The following is a 17,830-nucleotide window of genomic DNA, read 5'->3' as shown; positions in this document are numbered from 1 at the left end:
GCCTGCCCTGCCAAAAGACCCATCTTAGCCAGTAGAGGTGGCAGAGAACCCTAAATGGTCAAGAAGAGCATCTGAGTAGGGGTAGAGAAGAGAAACAGTCATCACAGCAATTCTTTTCTTGAAAGAACTTTAAAGTCTACTCGGTCCAATCTCCTCGCTTCCCAGGTGAGGAGATACAGACCCTGAAGGGAAGCAATCTGTCCAAAGTCATTTTCCTTGCTGGGGGCCAGATCTCCAGACTGGGGGGTCAGTACAGTTTCTAGAGCGTCACAACAGGGAGGAGACAGGCATGGCTGGCTGCCTCCAGGAAAGTGTTCTGCCCGCTAGAGAAGGCCAGATCATGGATGTGGCAAAAACACGCTTCAGTTAGAAGCATGTTCCCCAGGGATCTAGAACCAGAAAAAGAGAGAGGCACAACCTAGAGGACTCCAGGTCAGGTGGGGAGTGAGTCAGACCAATGCTCCGGGAGCTCACCAGGCGGTGCCTCAGTGGGAATGGAGAAACACCACAGGTAAAGCGAGCTCTAATCCCAAGTCCAGCGAGGAAGAGCTGACTCAGAACTCTGGACCTCAAGGTCTAGAACCCAGGGAGGTGGGGTGGCCAGACATGCCCAAGAGGAGCAAGTCCGAGGGCAGTGTGATGCCTGGGTCGGGGGGGAAGCTGGCTGTAGAGACCCAGATCATCACAGTGTTACAGCCCAGAGATGCATCCATAAACTGCCTTACAGCTTCCAGGAACTCTCCACTACGTGAAGCAATCCCAATGTAAATGAGAGAGGGAGGGACGGCGAGTCCAGCTCAGACTCTGGCAGTAAGCTCCACTGGGCCCCCTAACCAAAACTTCCACTCTTCCTTTAAGGCTCAGGTGATGGTGAGTGTAAATGAAGGGATAGAGAAGTAAAGAGACACGGCTAGAAATGGACACAAGTCTGTCTCCCTGCCTGGAAAGCAAAGCGTGGGGAAGAGAGAGGTGGGATTCTGGATGAATTGAAAGGAGGCAGGGACACTGAAGAAGCCAGAACTCCTCCAGCACACTCAACACATGATACACACCAATAGATGCCACAAAGTTCTCTTCCTTTAGACTCCTGGTGTCCAGCTCCTTGGGACTCTTTCCTGGGGCACTTGGTGCCCGAGGTCCCAGCTGGGGGACCCTCAGCTGGGCCATGGCCTTTGGGTCCCCCCGCCCAGCCAGGCCAGGATCCTTGCCGACTGGTGTACTGACGCTCTCCGTGGGACTTCTCTTCCGCTTGTCTGGTTCTGAGGAAAAGATGAAACACACGAAGAGGTCAAAGGAGACGGAGAGGACTTCCCTGGTGGGCCAGTGGCTAAGACCCCGAGCCCCCCACACTGGGGGCTTGCGCTCGATCCCTGGTCAGGGAATGAGATCCCGAGTGCTGCAATGGAGAGTTTGCATGCCATAACTAAAGATCCCACTTGCTGCAACTAAGACCATCTTTGCGCAGCCAAATAAGTAAGTAAGTGTTTCTTTAAAAAAAAAGAGAGAGAGTCCAGGTGTGGAATGAGGTGGGATAAGCAAGGACAGAGGAGAAGGCGGAAGGGAAGAAGTGCAGAGAAAGAAAAGTGGGCCTTGTTCTCTCCCACGACAGAACATCCGCCCATAAAAACACGTGCTAGAAAAGAAAAGCCCGGAGCCTCAGAGGAAGCAGCCTGGCGCTGGGAGTCCCGTCAAGGGGCCGAGTCCCTTCTCTGCAGACGGCGCGCCGCCCTGCTGGTCCCAGCCCTACCTTTACTGTAGTAGTGGGTCTGGGCGATCTCCAGGAGCCCGAAGATGCTGGCCATGCCACCCAGGCCGGCGTGGGCGAAGGACTGCTCCAGACTGAGGACCGTGCACTTGAGCAGGTCCAACATGCCCTTGTACACCTTCCGGCTGACCTCCTGCAACGACAGCCCAGGGCCAAGAGTGGGCGCTGCCCTCTCTAGCGCGGCGTCCCCGCCCCTCCTCCCCGGGCGACCCCCGGCCCTGGCCCTGACCACGTCGGGGATGACGTCCTGCCGGGCCTCCTCCTCGGACTGCACCGTGCGGTTCAGCTTGCTCAGGACGAAGACGCGCAGCTGCTCACTCTCCAGCAGCCGCCGCACCTTCTTCATGTTGAGCCAGCCGACACCCTGGCCGTCCAGCACGCTGTGCACCACCTCCTTCAGGAACTGCTGGTTCTCACTGTGGGTGGGGGGGTCCACACACCACTTTTGGGGTCAGCGGCTCCTTGGCAGAGCATCCCCCACTTTCACCAGGCTAGATGTCTGCCGCCGGGGGCAAAAACTCGAAGCCACTTTCCAAAGCACCAGGTCCCCTGCGAAGCCCACCCCTCCAGATGGCTGGGTGTGCCCAAGGACCCAGTACTGGCCCCACCCTCCTCCACACCACCAGCGACAGCTGCCTCACGGGGGCCGAGTCAGAGTAGGGAGGGGTTTCACCTCTCTTTCTCTCTTTAGCACCCCTCAGGTTTGGTACAGGAATCGCTACCTCCATCTGAGAACCTTTCAAACGGCTCTGGGGACTTCTGGGGCGTGCCCAATGCAAGGGGCCCAGGTTCGATCCCTGCTCAGGGAACTAGATCCCATATACTGCTACTGAGGAGTCTGCATGCCACAACTAAGGATCCCACATGACAATGAAGATCAAAGGTCCCGAGTGCTACAACTAAGCCCAGTGCAGCCAAATAAATAAGTCAATGTTTACACAGGGGGAAAAAAACAAAAAACAAACAAACAGCGCTGCCCTTCATTACCTAGAGTTGCTGGCCCGGCCCTGGGGTGACAGAGGCTCTCTTTTCACGGTCGGGCTGTGTTTAATAACCGATGACTTCTGGTCCACTAAGGCCCGCCTGTTTCCTGCAGTTAGGAAGGCAGGAGGAGACGGCGTCACTCCTGGGGTCCAGGAGCGAGGCTCGGCGCAGCCCCCGGGCGGCCACGCTCTGCACCCACTCCCTGGAGGGCTGGGTGCGGGCGGCCTCAGGGTGTCGCGCACACACAGGTGGAGGCCAGCCACGTGGAGGAGGTGGGGATGGAGACTCAGGCCGCTCCACATGCACCAGCAGCACGCCCCATGGGCAAGCACGGGGGGGCGGGGCAAGGCGGGCCACTCGAGGTGAGGCCGCTTGCTCCGGGAGGAGGATGGCTCTCGGGCAGGCACAGGAGATGCTAGGAGAAAAAAGATCATGCAGAGCTCACGGGCAAGACCCACCTTCACCACTCCCAGGGCCGGCTTCAGTAACAATCTCCATTAGAGTATTTAGCCCAAATACTGGGACACAAAATACACAATTAGTAGCTGCAGCACGATACCACCCCCCTGCACCCCGCGGTGGAGCGGCCAGTCAGGTCGTCTGAGCATCCTCCCGAAGCTTAGTGCCTGTGACCTTCGTTCTCGGGCACCTCCAGAGGCTGGAAGCCGAGTGGCCAAGGGGACAAGCCCAGGCTCTGGGAAAGACTGTCCTTAAGACTATGGCCTCTCCGAGCCAGAGGCAGGGGAATGACACCAGGAGCCTTTAGGTACTCAACGAACGCATGCATATGAGACAGCTGTTTCATGAAACGTCCAGCATGGGTGTCCGGAGGGCCCACAGGGAGACAGAGGGAAGCGCCCCCCGATGGCATCAAGGGGAGGGGTGAGGCTGAGATTGGGAGTGGGTGGGAGGGACCAGTGCAGCGGATGGAGTGAAGCGCCTGCATGCAATGAGAGCGAGGCGACGCCTGCCCCCTGCAGCTGTGTCAAACGAGAGTCAGCGACACTGCCGCCTTTCCGTCCCGATCCGCCCTGCAGGCCTGGTGAGCTCCCTACACGCACCACTAGCCGTGATGTCCTTCTGCCCATCTACCCTACACTCCCATCCCCACCAAAGAACGTTCCTGAGATTCCTAACATTTACTAATTGGTGGGGAGACAGGCCAGTTAAAAAATACATGAAACTGCTGCTCATTTGGCTTTCTTCTTTGATTAAATATTTCAGCACAAACTCCAAAGGAAATAAACAAAAGTCAGAGTAAATTCAAAAGAGCCTGTCAAACTCAGAAATCGCAAATGAAAATCCAGTGAGGTCTTAACTGCCCCTCGATGCCAACCAATGCTGCACTCACGGGGCCCTGAGCTGACAGCAAGCCAAAGTGAGAGGTCTCTTGACTCTGTGAACACTGCCAGTCTTTTCACAACCAGCCCCTGGTGGGCCAGCTCCTTAGGATGGAGTCTATCCTGAGTCCACACAGTAGGAGCCTGGCAGAAGACTGGTGGCAGCCAAGGAGCCCTATGTGGATTACGTGCCTCTGACAAAGGTTGCCTCCGGAAGCAGCAGTAATCCCCCAGTTGCCGTTATCCTAAATGACACTACAGGGCCTTCTCTTTAGCTACAAAAGACAGTTTCCACCTGAAAACCAGCAGAGAACTCATACGATGTGTGGAGAGAGCCACGAGAAGCATTATATGAGAGGCAACAGCCGGGTCAGATAATTCATCATACACGGGGTTCCTGACAAGCACCCACGGGCCTGAAATATTTCCCAGAGGACCTCGGCTTGGCAGAAGGAGGGCGGTAGTCACCTTTCAGACTGGGGAAGGGCGTGCTCTTCTCTCGGGCTCCTTTGGTGGGCAGCGTGAGGTTTGAAAGGCTGAAGCTGGTGCTGTGGTTCCGATACAGGCTGCCTGTCCAGGGGGCGGGTGAGAGCCATGCGTCAGGGGGGTGAAGCGTCAGGGCACTCCCCTCCAGGGGCTGGAGCACCACCTCCACCCTCCTCCTCTTCAGACGTAATCCCAGAGCCCCTCACCTAAGCTTAGAAAGGACCACAGCTAACTTAGGACAAACAAAAGGGCTACTGCCAGGAATGCTCAGAACCCCCAGGAACCACTTTCTCTGGCTGCCTCCCATGGTAACACCCAAGCCTCTCCTCTACTGCCAGCCCAGTGCAAACGCCTGGCAGATAACACACGTCCGGTCTGACGCTGGTACTCTCCCTTCCGGGCTTCTAAAAAAAAAACCTCACCATCACAGTGATCCCCCCATGATGGCCTTCTCTGGCCCCTAGTCTGTCTTTAATCTTGAACCGACATCACCCTCATTTCTGGTAATATTCTCTATGTACAAGCCCATGTCACATAGATTTCAAGGTGTGTGCGTGAAAAAGTCCTTCCCCCAGGCAGAGAAGATATTAAACATAAATCTCAAATCAAATTTGACCAGAACATTTCCAGGAAATACATGTACAAGGGTTATGATTTTAAAAAAATGATTCCTTTTCAGTTCAACAGCCAGCTGTCTTACCCCCAAACAGACCGAAACCTCCAGGCATAAAGACAGTGACTAATCTGTCCCTGTTCTCTGTTGACTTCCCCCAAAAATACCTTATTAGGCATCGCTCAAACCACCTGAAGAGGAGCTTGACAATGCCAACCCAGCCCTATGTCTGAAGCCGTAAGCAGCATCTGCCGTGGTCAGGCCCTGCCGGACAGGAGATGGGACCCAGGCGGGAGAAGCCTCAGGCACTTACTGGCGAAAGACATGATGCCCCCGAAGCCCTCCGTGCTGTTGTTGGAGACGGTGGAGGTGGGCGAACTCGCTCGGGAGTCCGACTCTGCATCTGAGTCACTTGCCAGTTTTAAGCTGTTGGGCCGCAGCAGCTTTTGAGCCCTTGAACACACAGTGGCACCTCTGAGCCCCCAGGCAGGGGTGCCTGAGTCTCTGGGGATGCCAGGCCTCACGAGCCTTCAGACTGCCCAGACTTTCTGGTCCACCCTCACCCCAGGGCCCACGGGGTGAGGTCCTTCCGTCACCCCTCTAGAGGCATCCGCAGGCTCTCACCGATGGCCACTGACATGCTGGCTGAGTCGGGGGGTGTAACTTTCACCCTGCTCATCATCTTCCTCAGGGGGAACGCCATACTGGGGCTGGAGGCACGGACTGTCAGAGGCTTGCCGGTGCACTGAACCTTCTCCAGTTTCTGGCTGACGTCTGTCCACGCTGCACTTGCCCACGCCGGGAGGCATGGTGGGGAGGGACTTGGGGATGCCTCCTGCCGCCTTATCGTCCACCTCTGTTGAGTCGACAGGTTCCTGGGGACATATTAAATACAAAGGGGTCACCCGGCGCCTGGGGTGCCTTCCTGTCTTTCTCAGCTGGGCAAGGCCGAGCCAGGCCTGGTAGATTCTGAGCCTGAGGCGTGTGTGAGAAGCATCTCTGTGACACCCCTGTTCTCTCTGCACAAAGTATACAAGGGGGAAATCTCAGCTCACCCCTGAACAGGGCTGCGGGTCCTCCTTCAGGGCTCAGACTGTATTTCATAGGCTCTAAACAACAGGATCTATGGAGAGGAGGCTGGGGGCAATGTGGAGAAAGCAGCAAACTGAGTGGACAGTTTCACCCCAGCTTTCCTAACAGAAATGAGGCCCCACACCTCAAGTCACCGTTCTCACTCATCCTCTCTTCCGAGCCCTCACGTACAGAGCTGGCGCCGTGGATGACGGTGCTGGGGCTACTGCTGGCAGTGGTGCTGGAGCTAAAGCGCAGCGGCGGGTATTCCTGAGAGTGCTCGCCATCCGGGCCGGGTTCCTCTGTCTCCTTCTGGTTCTGCAGCTCATCAATCGCCACCTCGCTGGCATCCCCCAGCGCCGCGTGTGTCAGAGGGTCCACGTCTGCCAAAACCCAAGGAAGATATGTCTGGCGGACTCACTGTGCTGTACCGTAGACGCTATCGCTGTAAATCAACTATACTTCAATTAAAAGATTAATTTTTATAAGTTTTCTTTAAAAAAAAGAAAAAAAAAACCCTCAAAGATGGCAGCTGCAGAACTGCCATCGCAGAACCCCAAACCCCACCTGGAGCGGCTAGTTTCTCCGGGTATACTTACTAGGAGTATCACCGTTGATGTCGCATTTCATCATCTCGCTGACAAAGTCACCAAGGGAAGAGTAAGAAGAGCTTGAGTCGTCATAATCCATGCTGTCACTCCCGCTGCAGAGTGAAGAGCAAGAAAAACAAAACAGGAAAAAGGGGGCAGAGATAAGAATCGGCAACCCACATTAGGGAAACCAACAGAGGAGCACCCGTAACTCAAGATCAGGGAACAAGATAGAGAATGAGGAAACAAACACGAAATCAAGTGAACTATGTAAGATACAAGGCCTTGCAGACCAATGTCTAAACTCTACGAAATCCGGCCACTTTGCTAGTGAGAGCCTTCTAGCCTTTGAGAACCCTCCTGCTGCTCACCTGTCATCGGTTGGGTCAGAGTCAGAGTCTCGCTCGGGCGGCACGCTCAGCGCCTCGGCCAGCTGGGAACCGCTGTCATACACTCGATAGTGAATGGGCTGCAGCTGGTGGGCGTACCACTTGGGCTTGTCGCCAATCAGAGCTGGATCGAACATGTCTACCCATGGAGGAAAACAAAAGGAGACTTGAGTGGGCAACAGGGGGAGAAAAAGCAAGCAAAGTGTAAAAGAAAGGTGGGAGGAAGTCTCAAGCAAAATCAGAATGGCAGGGGCAGCCTGCAGACTGGTAGAGGAGAGGGCAAAGGGAAGAGCCATCAGGAGGACAAAACAGGAGGTGGGGCAGCGGGACGGGGACTCACTGTTGTGAATCCGCTGGAAGGCGTAGTTGGTGGGGTTCAGGATCCATTCTCCAAAGTACTCCACGGCCTGAGTCCTGGCCAGTTTCTCTGCGAAAGGAGTCTGCCGGGGGCGTGAGGCTAGAAAGGAGCCGGCTTGGAAAGCCACCACGGGCCGGGGGAAGAGACGTAGGGTACGCGTGTGCATCTGAAAGCCCCGCAGCACGTTGGGGGAGTTGAAGAAACGGACCATGGCCACTCTGGGGAGGAAGAGGATGGTGAGACGGCCCGAGTGCCGCGCCCTGCAGAGCAAGGGTCCCTACGATCCGAGGCCTCAGACCACCTCCCGACGTCATCATTTTACAAGCTTCCAACAGCCAGGGGAGAGGTGTCTTGAAGAATCATCAACCCCCGTCCGCACCCGAGGCCTAAAAGGCCTGAGAATATGATGAACCATTTCCTCTGCTTTTACTAAGGTGGCAAATATAACCAGGTATTATATACATTTTATAAATAAAGAATCTCTGGGCTCATGGAAGTAATTTGCCCCGAGGTCACTGAGTGAGGAGGGACCAATTCAAGAGCCTGTGACTGTCTGGTTGGCTTGCCTGTACCTGGTTGCGACATCCACCGAATCCACATCATTGCCGTATATGAGCGGGTTGAACTCGGTGGAAGGTGTGGACTGCAGGTCATTAGAAGGCCTTCCCAGGAGAAGGGGGATCTCCTGGCCCTCATGGAATTTCTCCAGATTGAGGATGGGTTGGGTGTTGAGACTCATGCTGGCGAGGGCCTGCGGAACAAGAAGTCCCGCACAGATGGCTGAGTCCTGGGCGGCCAGCCAACGTCAATTCCTAGGAAAGAGCCTTCCTCTCTGAAATAAGAATCCAGAGACTTTAACCTTTAGGAAACAATCTGAATTATGCAATCTTTAGCTTAAGCCAATCTGATCAAGGCCACTTGATCACACCTGAAGTCCAAGGTGATAGTTTTCAAATTTGTTTTAGTTATGAAATCTTGTTTTTCAATTGAGATCTAGGTGGGAACATCAACAGTTGAAACCTATAAAAGTAAAGCTTCTCTGAAGCATATACGGAACCCAGAGCCTCATATGCTCAGTGGTCCCGATCTAAATCAACCCTCAGGGGCTCCACGGGCCAGTTTGAAAACCACTGATCTAAACCAGCAGTGTTTGTTTTTTTCAATCAGTTTACTTGAGGGCTGCACTGGGTCTTGGTCGCTGCGTGCAGGCTCTCTCTAGCTGTGCTGAGGAGGCTTCTCACTGCTGGGCCTCTCCAGTTACAGGGTGGGCTCCACGGCACATGGGCTTCAGAAGCTGCACGTGGAATCTTCCCCAACCCGGGATGGAACCCATGTCCCCTGCACTGGCAGACAGATTCTTAACCACCGGGCCACCAGGGCAGTCCCAGCAGTGTTTCTTCAATGTCATCGAGCATAGGAATCACCTGGGGATGTGACTGCAGGTGGATTCTGATTCAGTGTGTCTGAGGTGATTCTGCACATTTAACAAGCCCAGGTGATACTAATGCCGCTGGTCCAGGGACCTCGCTTTGAGTGACAGGGGTCAGAATACAGGGTCTGTGAGCCCAGAGATCTTAGCTCCTATGAACATGTAAAGCAAAATTCTGACTGTACTTTTCCATCTCATTAGTCATACTAAAACAATCATCGATAATGAAAACACAGCAAAGGAAGACAGCTAGAGAATCTTCTGAACTTGCTATCCTCACCAGACTCAGCTGTAACAAGATATCATATTGTATCAGTAGTGACGGAGCCAAGTGAGAGAAAGCAAGAGGGATGACACAAAATAACTCATGTAAATCCAAACAGATTTCACCTAGAGGTATTGCTAAGTAACTGAGACAACACAGAGGGAGATTTCTGAAGACTCTCCAAGTGAGGAGTTCCTAAAAAGAAACACAGAGCTATCTACTGGAGGTCCTACACAAGACATAGAGCAGGGCAGGGGGCCAGGGTCTCATCACGGTTTACCTTCAGGTACTGTGTTCAGCATGCAGAGGAAGAAGAAAATCAATCAATGAAAATGCGTTTAAGGGGTTTACTCAAAGGAAGGAATTTTTGAAGAAGTGATTCTGTAGGGACCAGAGATCAATTCAAGAGAAAAACATGAAAGGAGCCAGACTGTCCAAACTGCTGACTCCCTCCTTAGGAGACAGAGAATATTCCGAGGCCATTAAGAAGGGCAGCTGAAAAACACCAATACAGTATACTAACACATATATATGGAATTTAGAAAGATGGCAATGACGACCCTGTATGCAAGACAGGAAAAAAGACACAGATGTGTATAATGGACTTTTGGACTCAGAGGGAGAGGGAGAGGGTGGGATGATTTTGGAGAATGGCATTCTATCATGTATACTATCATGTCAGAATTGAATCGCCAGTCTATGTCTGACGCAGGATACAGCATGCTTGGGGTTGGTGCATGGGGATGACCCACTGAGATGTTATGGGGAGGGAGGTGGGAGGGGGGTTCATGTTTGGGAACACATGTAAGAATTAAAGATTGTAAAATTAAAAAAAAATAAAAATAAATAAAAAAATTAAAAAGTGATATCAAAAATAAAATAAATAAATAAATAAATAAAATGATCCAAACCTTCAAAAAAAAAAAAAAAAAAAAGAAGGGCAGCTGTGATAAACAGCAGAAAGTGAAGGGTGGTTTTATGCATTAGAGGGTGGTGGGAGGGGTGCACACCGTGGATGGAAAGGAATCTAAATGGCTCTTCTTCTGAGATTCACCCCACCACCCCAAAATGAGATACCCTGCTTTTCTGGAGCCCGCCCACGGCTAAGGAGACCTACTCGTTTGCTCCCCTCTTCACCCACCTGCTTCAAATGCTTCTTCAACTCTAATGATTCCGGTTCTGGCAGGACAGGCAGCACTTCCGCGTTGGTGGGGGCAATCACCTGCACCAGAGAAAGAGCAAAGGTGCGACCTTAGAATTAGTTGCTCCAGAGTTTCTCTCACGTAAGGGTAAGGAACAAGAACAGGAAATTAGATACACCACGTTGTTGTTTTTGGTCACGAAGTCATGTCTGACTCTTTTGCGACCCCATGGACTGAAGCCCGCCAGGCTCCTCCGTCCATGGGATTTTTCAAGCAAGAATACTGGAGTGGGTTGCCATTCCCTTCTCCAGGGGATCTTCCTGACCCAGGGATCAAACCTGCATCTCCAGCTCGGCAGGCGGATTCTCTACCATCTGAGCTACCAGGGAAGCTCCTTACATATATACAATACTATTATATACATGCAAACACACACATTATATATGCATGTATATAAGTATACAGATATATGCATGTATATGACAGATATCCACATCTGAAAGGAAACAATATACCTAAACGTTCTTGGTGACTCTCCCTGGCCAACAGGCTCATGGGACCGCACCAGGTCTTGGCTGGGGCGCTGGGGACCGCCCAGCCTCGTGATGGCATATGCGTTCTTCAGTTGCAACGTGCAGGATATTTTAGTTGCAGCACGCAAACTCTTAGCTCTAGTTCCCCGACCAGGGATCGAACCTGGGCCCCCTGCATAGGGAGCATGGGCTCTTAGCCACTGGACCACCAGGGCAGTACCAGGATCACGTCTTTTGTTTCGTTCTTTGTACTTTTATTTTTACTCTCTAAAGTTTTATGGCAAACACGTATAAGGGCTACCTACCGAAGCTGGAATGTATTCACATCACAGAATGTTAATAATATACTTTTTAAAAATCTGCACTGAAATGCAGTTTCTTAGTAGAAACTACACTCCCAGAAAACCAGTAGATGACCTACGCCGTAGGTAATAATTCTGCAACCGTAACTGCTCTGCTGCTCTTGCAAGATGCGGGGAAACACTCAACTCCAGAAAAACGAAATCTTATAATTCTCTGGGTCCTAAACAAGAGCTTATCAAGACAATAAAGTAAACGCAGCATTTTTTTAAAGAAAAGTTGTTTCAGTGAGTTTCACAGTAGCAATCACCCACAAATTTAGGACCTTCCTGGCAGTAATCTAGAAAAACAGAACACACTCCTATTCTAGGCCCCACGGAGCCTGAGACAAGGGCCTCACCCTGTTGCTGTCCAGATCTACCAGCCACACGTCATCAGGCATTTTGAAGTCCAGTTTGTAGAGGAAGAAGCTGGCCGGGACCCCGATGATGTATGGTGTTGGAGCCAATAGCAGCTGTGCGAAAGACAAGGAACAAAACCAAAATCTACTGTGATCACTTATCAGGTCAAGATTCTTCCAAGGGAGGAAACACAGGTCCACAATCCCTCCTTGAAGGCAGATGTGTTCCAAAGTTCAGAGTGCTTCAGATTTTAGAGAAGTAATAGTATATATTATACATATTATGTACTACCTGCAGTGAGGTAGCCAGTAGCATATAATCCCTGACATTAACTGTGATAAAGAAAAACTATAAATAGTGGATCCATGTATATGTATGGCTGAGTCCCTTCGCTATTCACCTGAAATCATCATAAAACTGTTAATCAGCTATACCCCAATACAAAAAAAGAAGTTAAAAAAAAAGAAAAAAAGCCTAAATAGCCTAGGTTTTCCCACCAGATCAGTTCAGATTTTGTGGACAAATAAGTTATGACAAGGAATTCAGGACCAGGACTGATTTACAACTTCTTTGGGCATGGAGCCTTCACCTGGGCAGTGTCAGAAGAGAGGTGGCAAAGCCAGAAGGCGCCTTGAGACTCACCTGCTCTGCCGATGCCATGCAGGTGGGCAGCAGTGGGATAACAGGAAACATATACTCCAAGGGGTAGAGCATCGCCACAAAGGCCATCACAGACATGGAGAGTGCGTTGTAGTCTCGGGACTGGAGCACAACCTGCCGCAAACCGTACCAGAGGGATTGCTCGACAGAATCAGTAAGGCTGAAGTTGAAAGAGCCTCTGACACTACAATTTAATTTCTTTTCACCAAGGCCACGGCCCTGGGACCTTAGTTTCCACACTTATCACTGCCCTACACCCTGCCCTGCCTGTCGCCTCCCAGTGTAAGCACTGCCCAAATCCTCCCTGGAATCATTCCTTTACCTTCTTAGCTCTTACTCCCCAAATCCCAGGGTCACTCATCAGCACAGAATTACTGAGATTTCCAGAGAATTAGGCTGGTACAGTTGAGGATAATTCAGCTGAGTGCCAAGCTCTCTGAATATATCCCACATGATGCTCAAAGTCACTCAGTCATGTCAAACTCATTGCTACCCTATGGACTGTAGCCCGCCAAGGCTCCTCTGTCCATGGGATTTCCTAGGCCAGAATACTGGAGTGAGCTGCCATCTCCTCCTCCAGGGGATCTTCCCGACCCAGGGATCGAATCCATTGCTCCTTCACTGGCAGGCAGATTCTTTACCACTGGGCCCCCTAACCTACGTGATGCTGGTACCGTAATTCAACCCTCTCCCACTGAGAACCTACTGCATACCTCGGATCACGTTATCTCTTGGAGAAAAGTGATGAAAAAGATGTGGTCCCTAATCCTCATCTGTGATGGTCCAGCCTCTGCCACACTTCGAAGCCCTTCCCCTAGAACAGCCTGGAACGCTGCCCTCTCACCTTATGCTCTAACAGGATGCAGGTGAGCACCTGTAGACAGGCGTCCACACCCAGAAGCTCCAGGGGAAGGTGCAGCGGGAAGTCCACTAGGGTGAATCGAGAGGGGTCTGGGAGAGCAAAGGTCAGAGCTTGCTGGAGCTCCTGGGGCAGGACCTCGATGTCCACTCGTTTCTGCCCCGAGACAGGTACTGGGGAGCGCAGCAAGCGGTAGATCCAGGCCTCAATCTCCCGGAGGTCGTGCAGCAGGGCGCTAGACTTCTCCTCCACTAACAACGATCCGGTGAAGATGCGCCACATGGTGTCCCTGAGGAGCAGACGTGTAAGCAGCGGGAGCGGACTCCTCCCGGCAGCCCAGTGCAGCCACAGAGTCTGACAACAGCGACTGGAGAAGACTTCTCTATGAGAGGACTCAGCCAGGGCCACAGGGGGCACACAAGGGTGATGACACGTACAAGAACGTACACACAGCAAGGACTTCATGTCCTGCCCATCCTGAAACACCCAACTCCTCAGCATCACTCCAAGCATGATCATGGAAGGAGGTCTAACTCTGCCGCAGTCTTTCGGTTCCATGGATTAACATTAAGCATTTAAGGAGGTCTGAGGGACCTCAGGCTTTAGAGGGAAATCCCTACGCCCCTCACCAGCCAACTACACCTCAACTCCAGACACCTCCCCTGTTCCGAGCAGCGGCAGTGAACCATACCTCTGTATGCCTCGAGGGAGGCCCAGTTTCTTGCCCAGCAGGCGCTCGCTGCAGCAGTCCACCAGACGCTTGAGGGTGTACAGACACTCGCGGAAGGTGGAGAAGAAGGGGTAGTGGCTGAGCACGCACAGGGACGTCAGCGTGCTGTTGCGGGACCTGGTCCCCGCCTTGGCCCGGCGTCTGGCCCGCGGAGACTGGCTCACGTCCGGGGTGGAGTCGGCACTGGGTGGCTGCAGGGATGGGCTGCTCTCCGAGGTCTTAGGGCCCACCTCCTCGGAGACGCAGGGGGCTCGGGGCCCTTCCTTCCCCCGGGACCCTGGCCCGGCCTCCCCTTTTTCCTTAGGCACACGCTTTTGGAAGGAGCGGTAGAAGTTGACGCAGATGCCATAACGGGTGACGCCAGTGTCCTTGTCGGTGAGGGTGAAGACAAAAGAGGTGTCGTCCCGCAGGGTCATGCGCCGCTGCCGCACGCTTAGGCAGCCCTCTGGCTGGCAGAAGAACACGACATCCGGGGGCAGGGGAAACTCCGCGTGGTCCTCTAGCGGGTACCGCCGTAGTAGTTCCGGAGTCTGGGCCACACTGTCACTGCTCGGATGCCTGGAGAACATACAGACAAGGTCAGCAGCCTGAAGGGATGGCATGCTCTTTTGGGTTTTAATCACAGTAAAGAAAAAATAATAATGATAATTTAGCCACAGTGGAGAAATAAATGCTCTTTTGGATAAAGTAACCTAGCTGCAGGACCTGGGAAAGCATGCCACGTTGAGGTCTGTGCTGCCAGGAAGATGCCTATCCTGAAATGAAAGGCAAATGGCGCCAGTAAGATGATCACCAACACTGTAAGATGACTAGCATCTTTCAAGGTGTATTAGCTAATGGATTCCCCAAAGAACACAGGCAGACAGAAAAGGAGCACAACGTACTTTTCCTTTCTTACAAAATAAGGAAGCTGAGGTAGATGACAGTATATTTGCTCAAAATCACAAAGATGCTATTTAGGAGCAGAGGTTTGCTCTTTCTCTTCCTCCAGGCCAGTAGCCTCAATCCGCCTGTTCTGTTTTTCCAACTGGCAGCAAAGTTCCCGTCAGGGTCAAATAACAAAAGAATGAGATATGCAAAGCAACGTGGAAGTAGGGAAGGGGATTCCTTACAGATTTTGTGGCTACCCAGATGACTAGACAAAATCAGTCACTTCCTGGTTACCTGGCCCCTACGATCACCAGGTAGTCAAGTAACCGAGGACAGGACTTCTTCTTCTGCACCATGGCTCCAATTCATCAGTTCATCTCAGAGAAACTTCAAGGCACCAGGCATGGAGTCAAGGTTCGTAGGACGAATTCTGATGTTATCTGAAAAGCCAAGTCTAACAGCAAAAAAAGTACTGGTAAGATCCACTGGTTCACCTAAGGGACTCATCCCTCTCCACGTCAACCCAGGTCAGAAGATCTTCCATTTCACTACTAAAGATAGGAGAACATGACACTTTTCCCAGTGTAGAGCTCTGTCCGGGCTTATGAGCTCACAGAGTCACATGTCGAGAAGTAGGATAAATAATGGCTCACCTCCCCACCCCTACAAACCAGGTCGTTTCCAGCCTCACTCCTGGGGCTGTTTCTGAAAAACAGGCCTGGTCAGTCCAATCCGGACTCAATTATCATAATAACAAAAATTAAGCCACTTTCAGGACTGCTTCAGGGTGCATCAGGATCAAACCAGACTCTCTAATCAGAACTAATCTGCACTCCTAGCTCTAGGTGGAAACCTAATTATTCTGTTTCAACATTCTGTGTTCAGCTTGATGTGAAACTACCCTATAGATTATACTTAATTGCATTCAGACAACAACAACAGATGGCTACTCTACCTCCATGTGATCTCAAACGAGGACTCTCTCTGCCCCGGCTGCTGCCTCCATACCATTTTTCTTCCCTCTTTAAGCAAGAAAGGGGCCCAGTGGCTACAGATACTAGCTCTGCCCTTGGTGCTGAATCATAGGCTTCCGCCTCTACTTCCAGGATTTGAATCAGTAATACAATACACTTGGATGAGGCCCTGTCCTTCTGGATCTTAGAGATAAAGAATCTAAAGGCAGAAAACAACAGGATTTCTGTGAGGAGAGGGAGAGGTGCTCAGGGAAATTTCTAAACCACAGTCCAAAAATTAGGAAAAGCTTCCATGTCTTCCCTGGAGAAGGAAATGGCAGTCCACTCCAGCACTCTTGCCTGGAGAATCCCATAGACAGAGGAGCCTGGTGGGCTACTGTCCTTGGGGTCGCAGACTCAGACATGACTGAGCGACTGAGCATGCACTCACTCCATGTCTTAACTGCAACTTATTTCCTGGTCCATTTCCATATACTTCCCTAAATAAAATGTTTCACTCCACGCCAAGGCCCCTTTCAGCGCTTCCAGCACTGCACCTCTGTGCTCCACACATGGCCACACTAGGACCTTGTTCACTGCACACACAGAACCCCACTGCACTACACACACTCTTACACACCACTCCCTTCTTTGCTGCTGCAGGTACAATGCAAACACTCCCTGCAGGCTTAAGGCTCTACCTGATCCAGATGAGAAGTTATATCGTTTTTCTCTCCTACTTAACAATTTTTAAAAACTATTTACAGTACCTCTCAAATCCTCAAAATACTTCTCCCTCCTTTCCCTTGCTCCCCATAGAGGGCCTGCAGGTAATAGGATTCGGTTTTGTCTCCATAGCAACTCTGGCTCCAGCACTATTTATAGCAGAGCTGCCACCCCTCCCCGGCTTGGTGACCGCACAGTGCTAGCAGCTGCTACCCCAGAGCTGCCCAGTGCCCATAACAATTCATTCTCCTTGAATCTAGAGATGCCTCTTCCACTGACAGCATCTACTGATTATCAGGTTATCTTCTCCCTCGTGTGCCTTTAGTTTGCATGTGGTCCTATTTCTGGATTTTGTTAAGAGATTATCTCCCTTCTATACAACCAAAACCAAGCTCCCAAGCATACCGTACACTCATTTCTAGGCATCACTAGCGCTGCAAGAGCCCTCTGGGTCTCCCCACTGCTATGGAAGCATAAGCATGCTGCAGAATGTAGGCCACTGTTAACAGAGCTCCTCCCAAGCAGAATGAGAAGGGGAGGGAGACACAGGAATGAAATAGGAAGACGGGTAAAAGCATAACTCATTCTCTAAACAACTGTGTGTTTGTGGTGGTCATTTTATGCTGTATTTAAATGTCAGATCACTGTTGTACATCTGAAACCAACATAACAGTGTACTTCCAACCACACTTCAATAAAAATGTCTGCTCCCCCCAAAAAAAGAATCACGTGGAAAATGCCTAGTGAGAGCCAAAGCACCTTAAAATAAAACAGAACTTGCAGGACCAGAGCTCAAGGCTGAGCCTTGAAATAATCTATGTTTACACTGAAAACCAGGAGCCCTTTACAACCAAAAAAATCTCAAAGATCTCACCTGGAGCATCTTCTACTGATGTACTAGGCATCAGACCCCTATCCTTGGTGGGATCCCAGCCCCCTCTGAACTGAGAATCACTTGATAAAACTGAAATCATTATCGTGCTCTACAGTGTTCATCTCCCTCCAAAGCCACAAGGACCCAGAGACGTCGTGACCATTCTGGTCACTAGCAATAGGATGGATTTTTAGCCTCGGCTCATATCTCATCAACAGCCACTGCCTTCAGTTATTCAGATTGCAGAGATAACCAAGGCTTTCCTAACTATTCTCTCCCTTCTCCCCTCCTCACAAAGATTCTACATCCTCTAACATGACCTATAACTCAACATTCTGTCTTCACATCCACCCACTCAGCCTTTAGCCTCAACCACATTTACAAAACATAGAACCCATCATTAGCCCCTATATTCCAAAGGCATCAAGCTCCAAACGCAAACCTACCTGCTGAAGTTCTACACAGTTACCATCCACTGCATCCACAGACCTT

General features: G+C 51.4%; 1 protein-coding gene across 39 annotated transcripts in view; it reads right to left on the bottom strand.

The window, feature by feature from the left end:
- The window catches only part of MADD (MAP kinase activating death domain), a 36,706-nt gene extending 21,565 nt beyond the window's left edge, over positions 1–15,141 (bottom strand). For 8 of the 39 annotated variants that reach the window (XM_068988179.1, XM_068988181.1, XM_068988182.1 and 5 more), the window contains exons 1-18: positions 15,080–15,141; positions 13,877–14,473; positions 13,171–13,474; positions 12,309–12,440; positions 11,666–11,779; positions 10,432–10,512; positions 8,169–8,347; positions 7,579–7,814; positions 7,221–7,377; positions 6,859–6,962; positions 6,452–6,642; positions 5,813–6,063; positions 5,502–5,641; positions 4,558–4,659; positions 2,753–2,855; positions 1,995–2,181; positions 1,748–1,898; positions 1,053–1,259 (exon numbers count right to left, since the gene is read on the bottom strand). In XM_068988179.1, coding sequence (XP_068844280.1) covers positions 1,053–1,259; positions 1,748–1,898; positions 1,995–2,181; positions 2,753–2,855; positions 4,558–4,659; positions 5,502–5,641; positions 5,813–6,063; positions 6,452–6,642; positions 6,859–6,962; positions 7,221–7,377; positions 7,579–7,814; positions 8,169–8,347; positions 10,432–10,512; positions 11,666–11,779; positions 12,309–12,440; positions 13,171–13,474; positions 13,877–14,473; positions 15,080–15,141 — 3,298 coding nt within the window. Of the gene's footprint in view, positions 1–1,052; positions 1,260–1,747; positions 1,899–1,994; positions 2,182–2,752; positions 2,856–3,207; positions 3,268–4,557; positions 4,660–5,501; positions 5,661–5,812; positions 6,064–6,451; positions 6,643–6,858; positions 6,963–7,220; positions 7,378–7,578; positions 7,815–8,168; positions 8,348–10,431; positions 10,513–11,665; positions 11,780–12,308; positions 12,441–13,170; positions 13,475–13,876; positions 14,474–15,079 lie in introns of those variants that run through there. The other 31 variants (XM_068988200.1, XM_068988195.1, XM_068988190.1 and 28 more) reach the window with 11 other exon arrangements.
- Between the last annotated feature and the right edge of the window lie 2,689 nt (positions 15,142–17,830).

Source organism: Capricornis sumatraensis, chromosome 16 (genome assembly GCF_032405125.1).
Source record: "Capricornis sumatraensis isolate serow.1 chromosome 16, serow.2, whole genome shotgun sequence".
NCBI lineage: Eukaryota > Metazoa > Chordata > Mammalia > Artiodactyla > Bovidae > Capricornis > Capricornis sumatraensis.
This window is presented reverse-complemented; position numbering and strand designations above follow the sequence as displayed.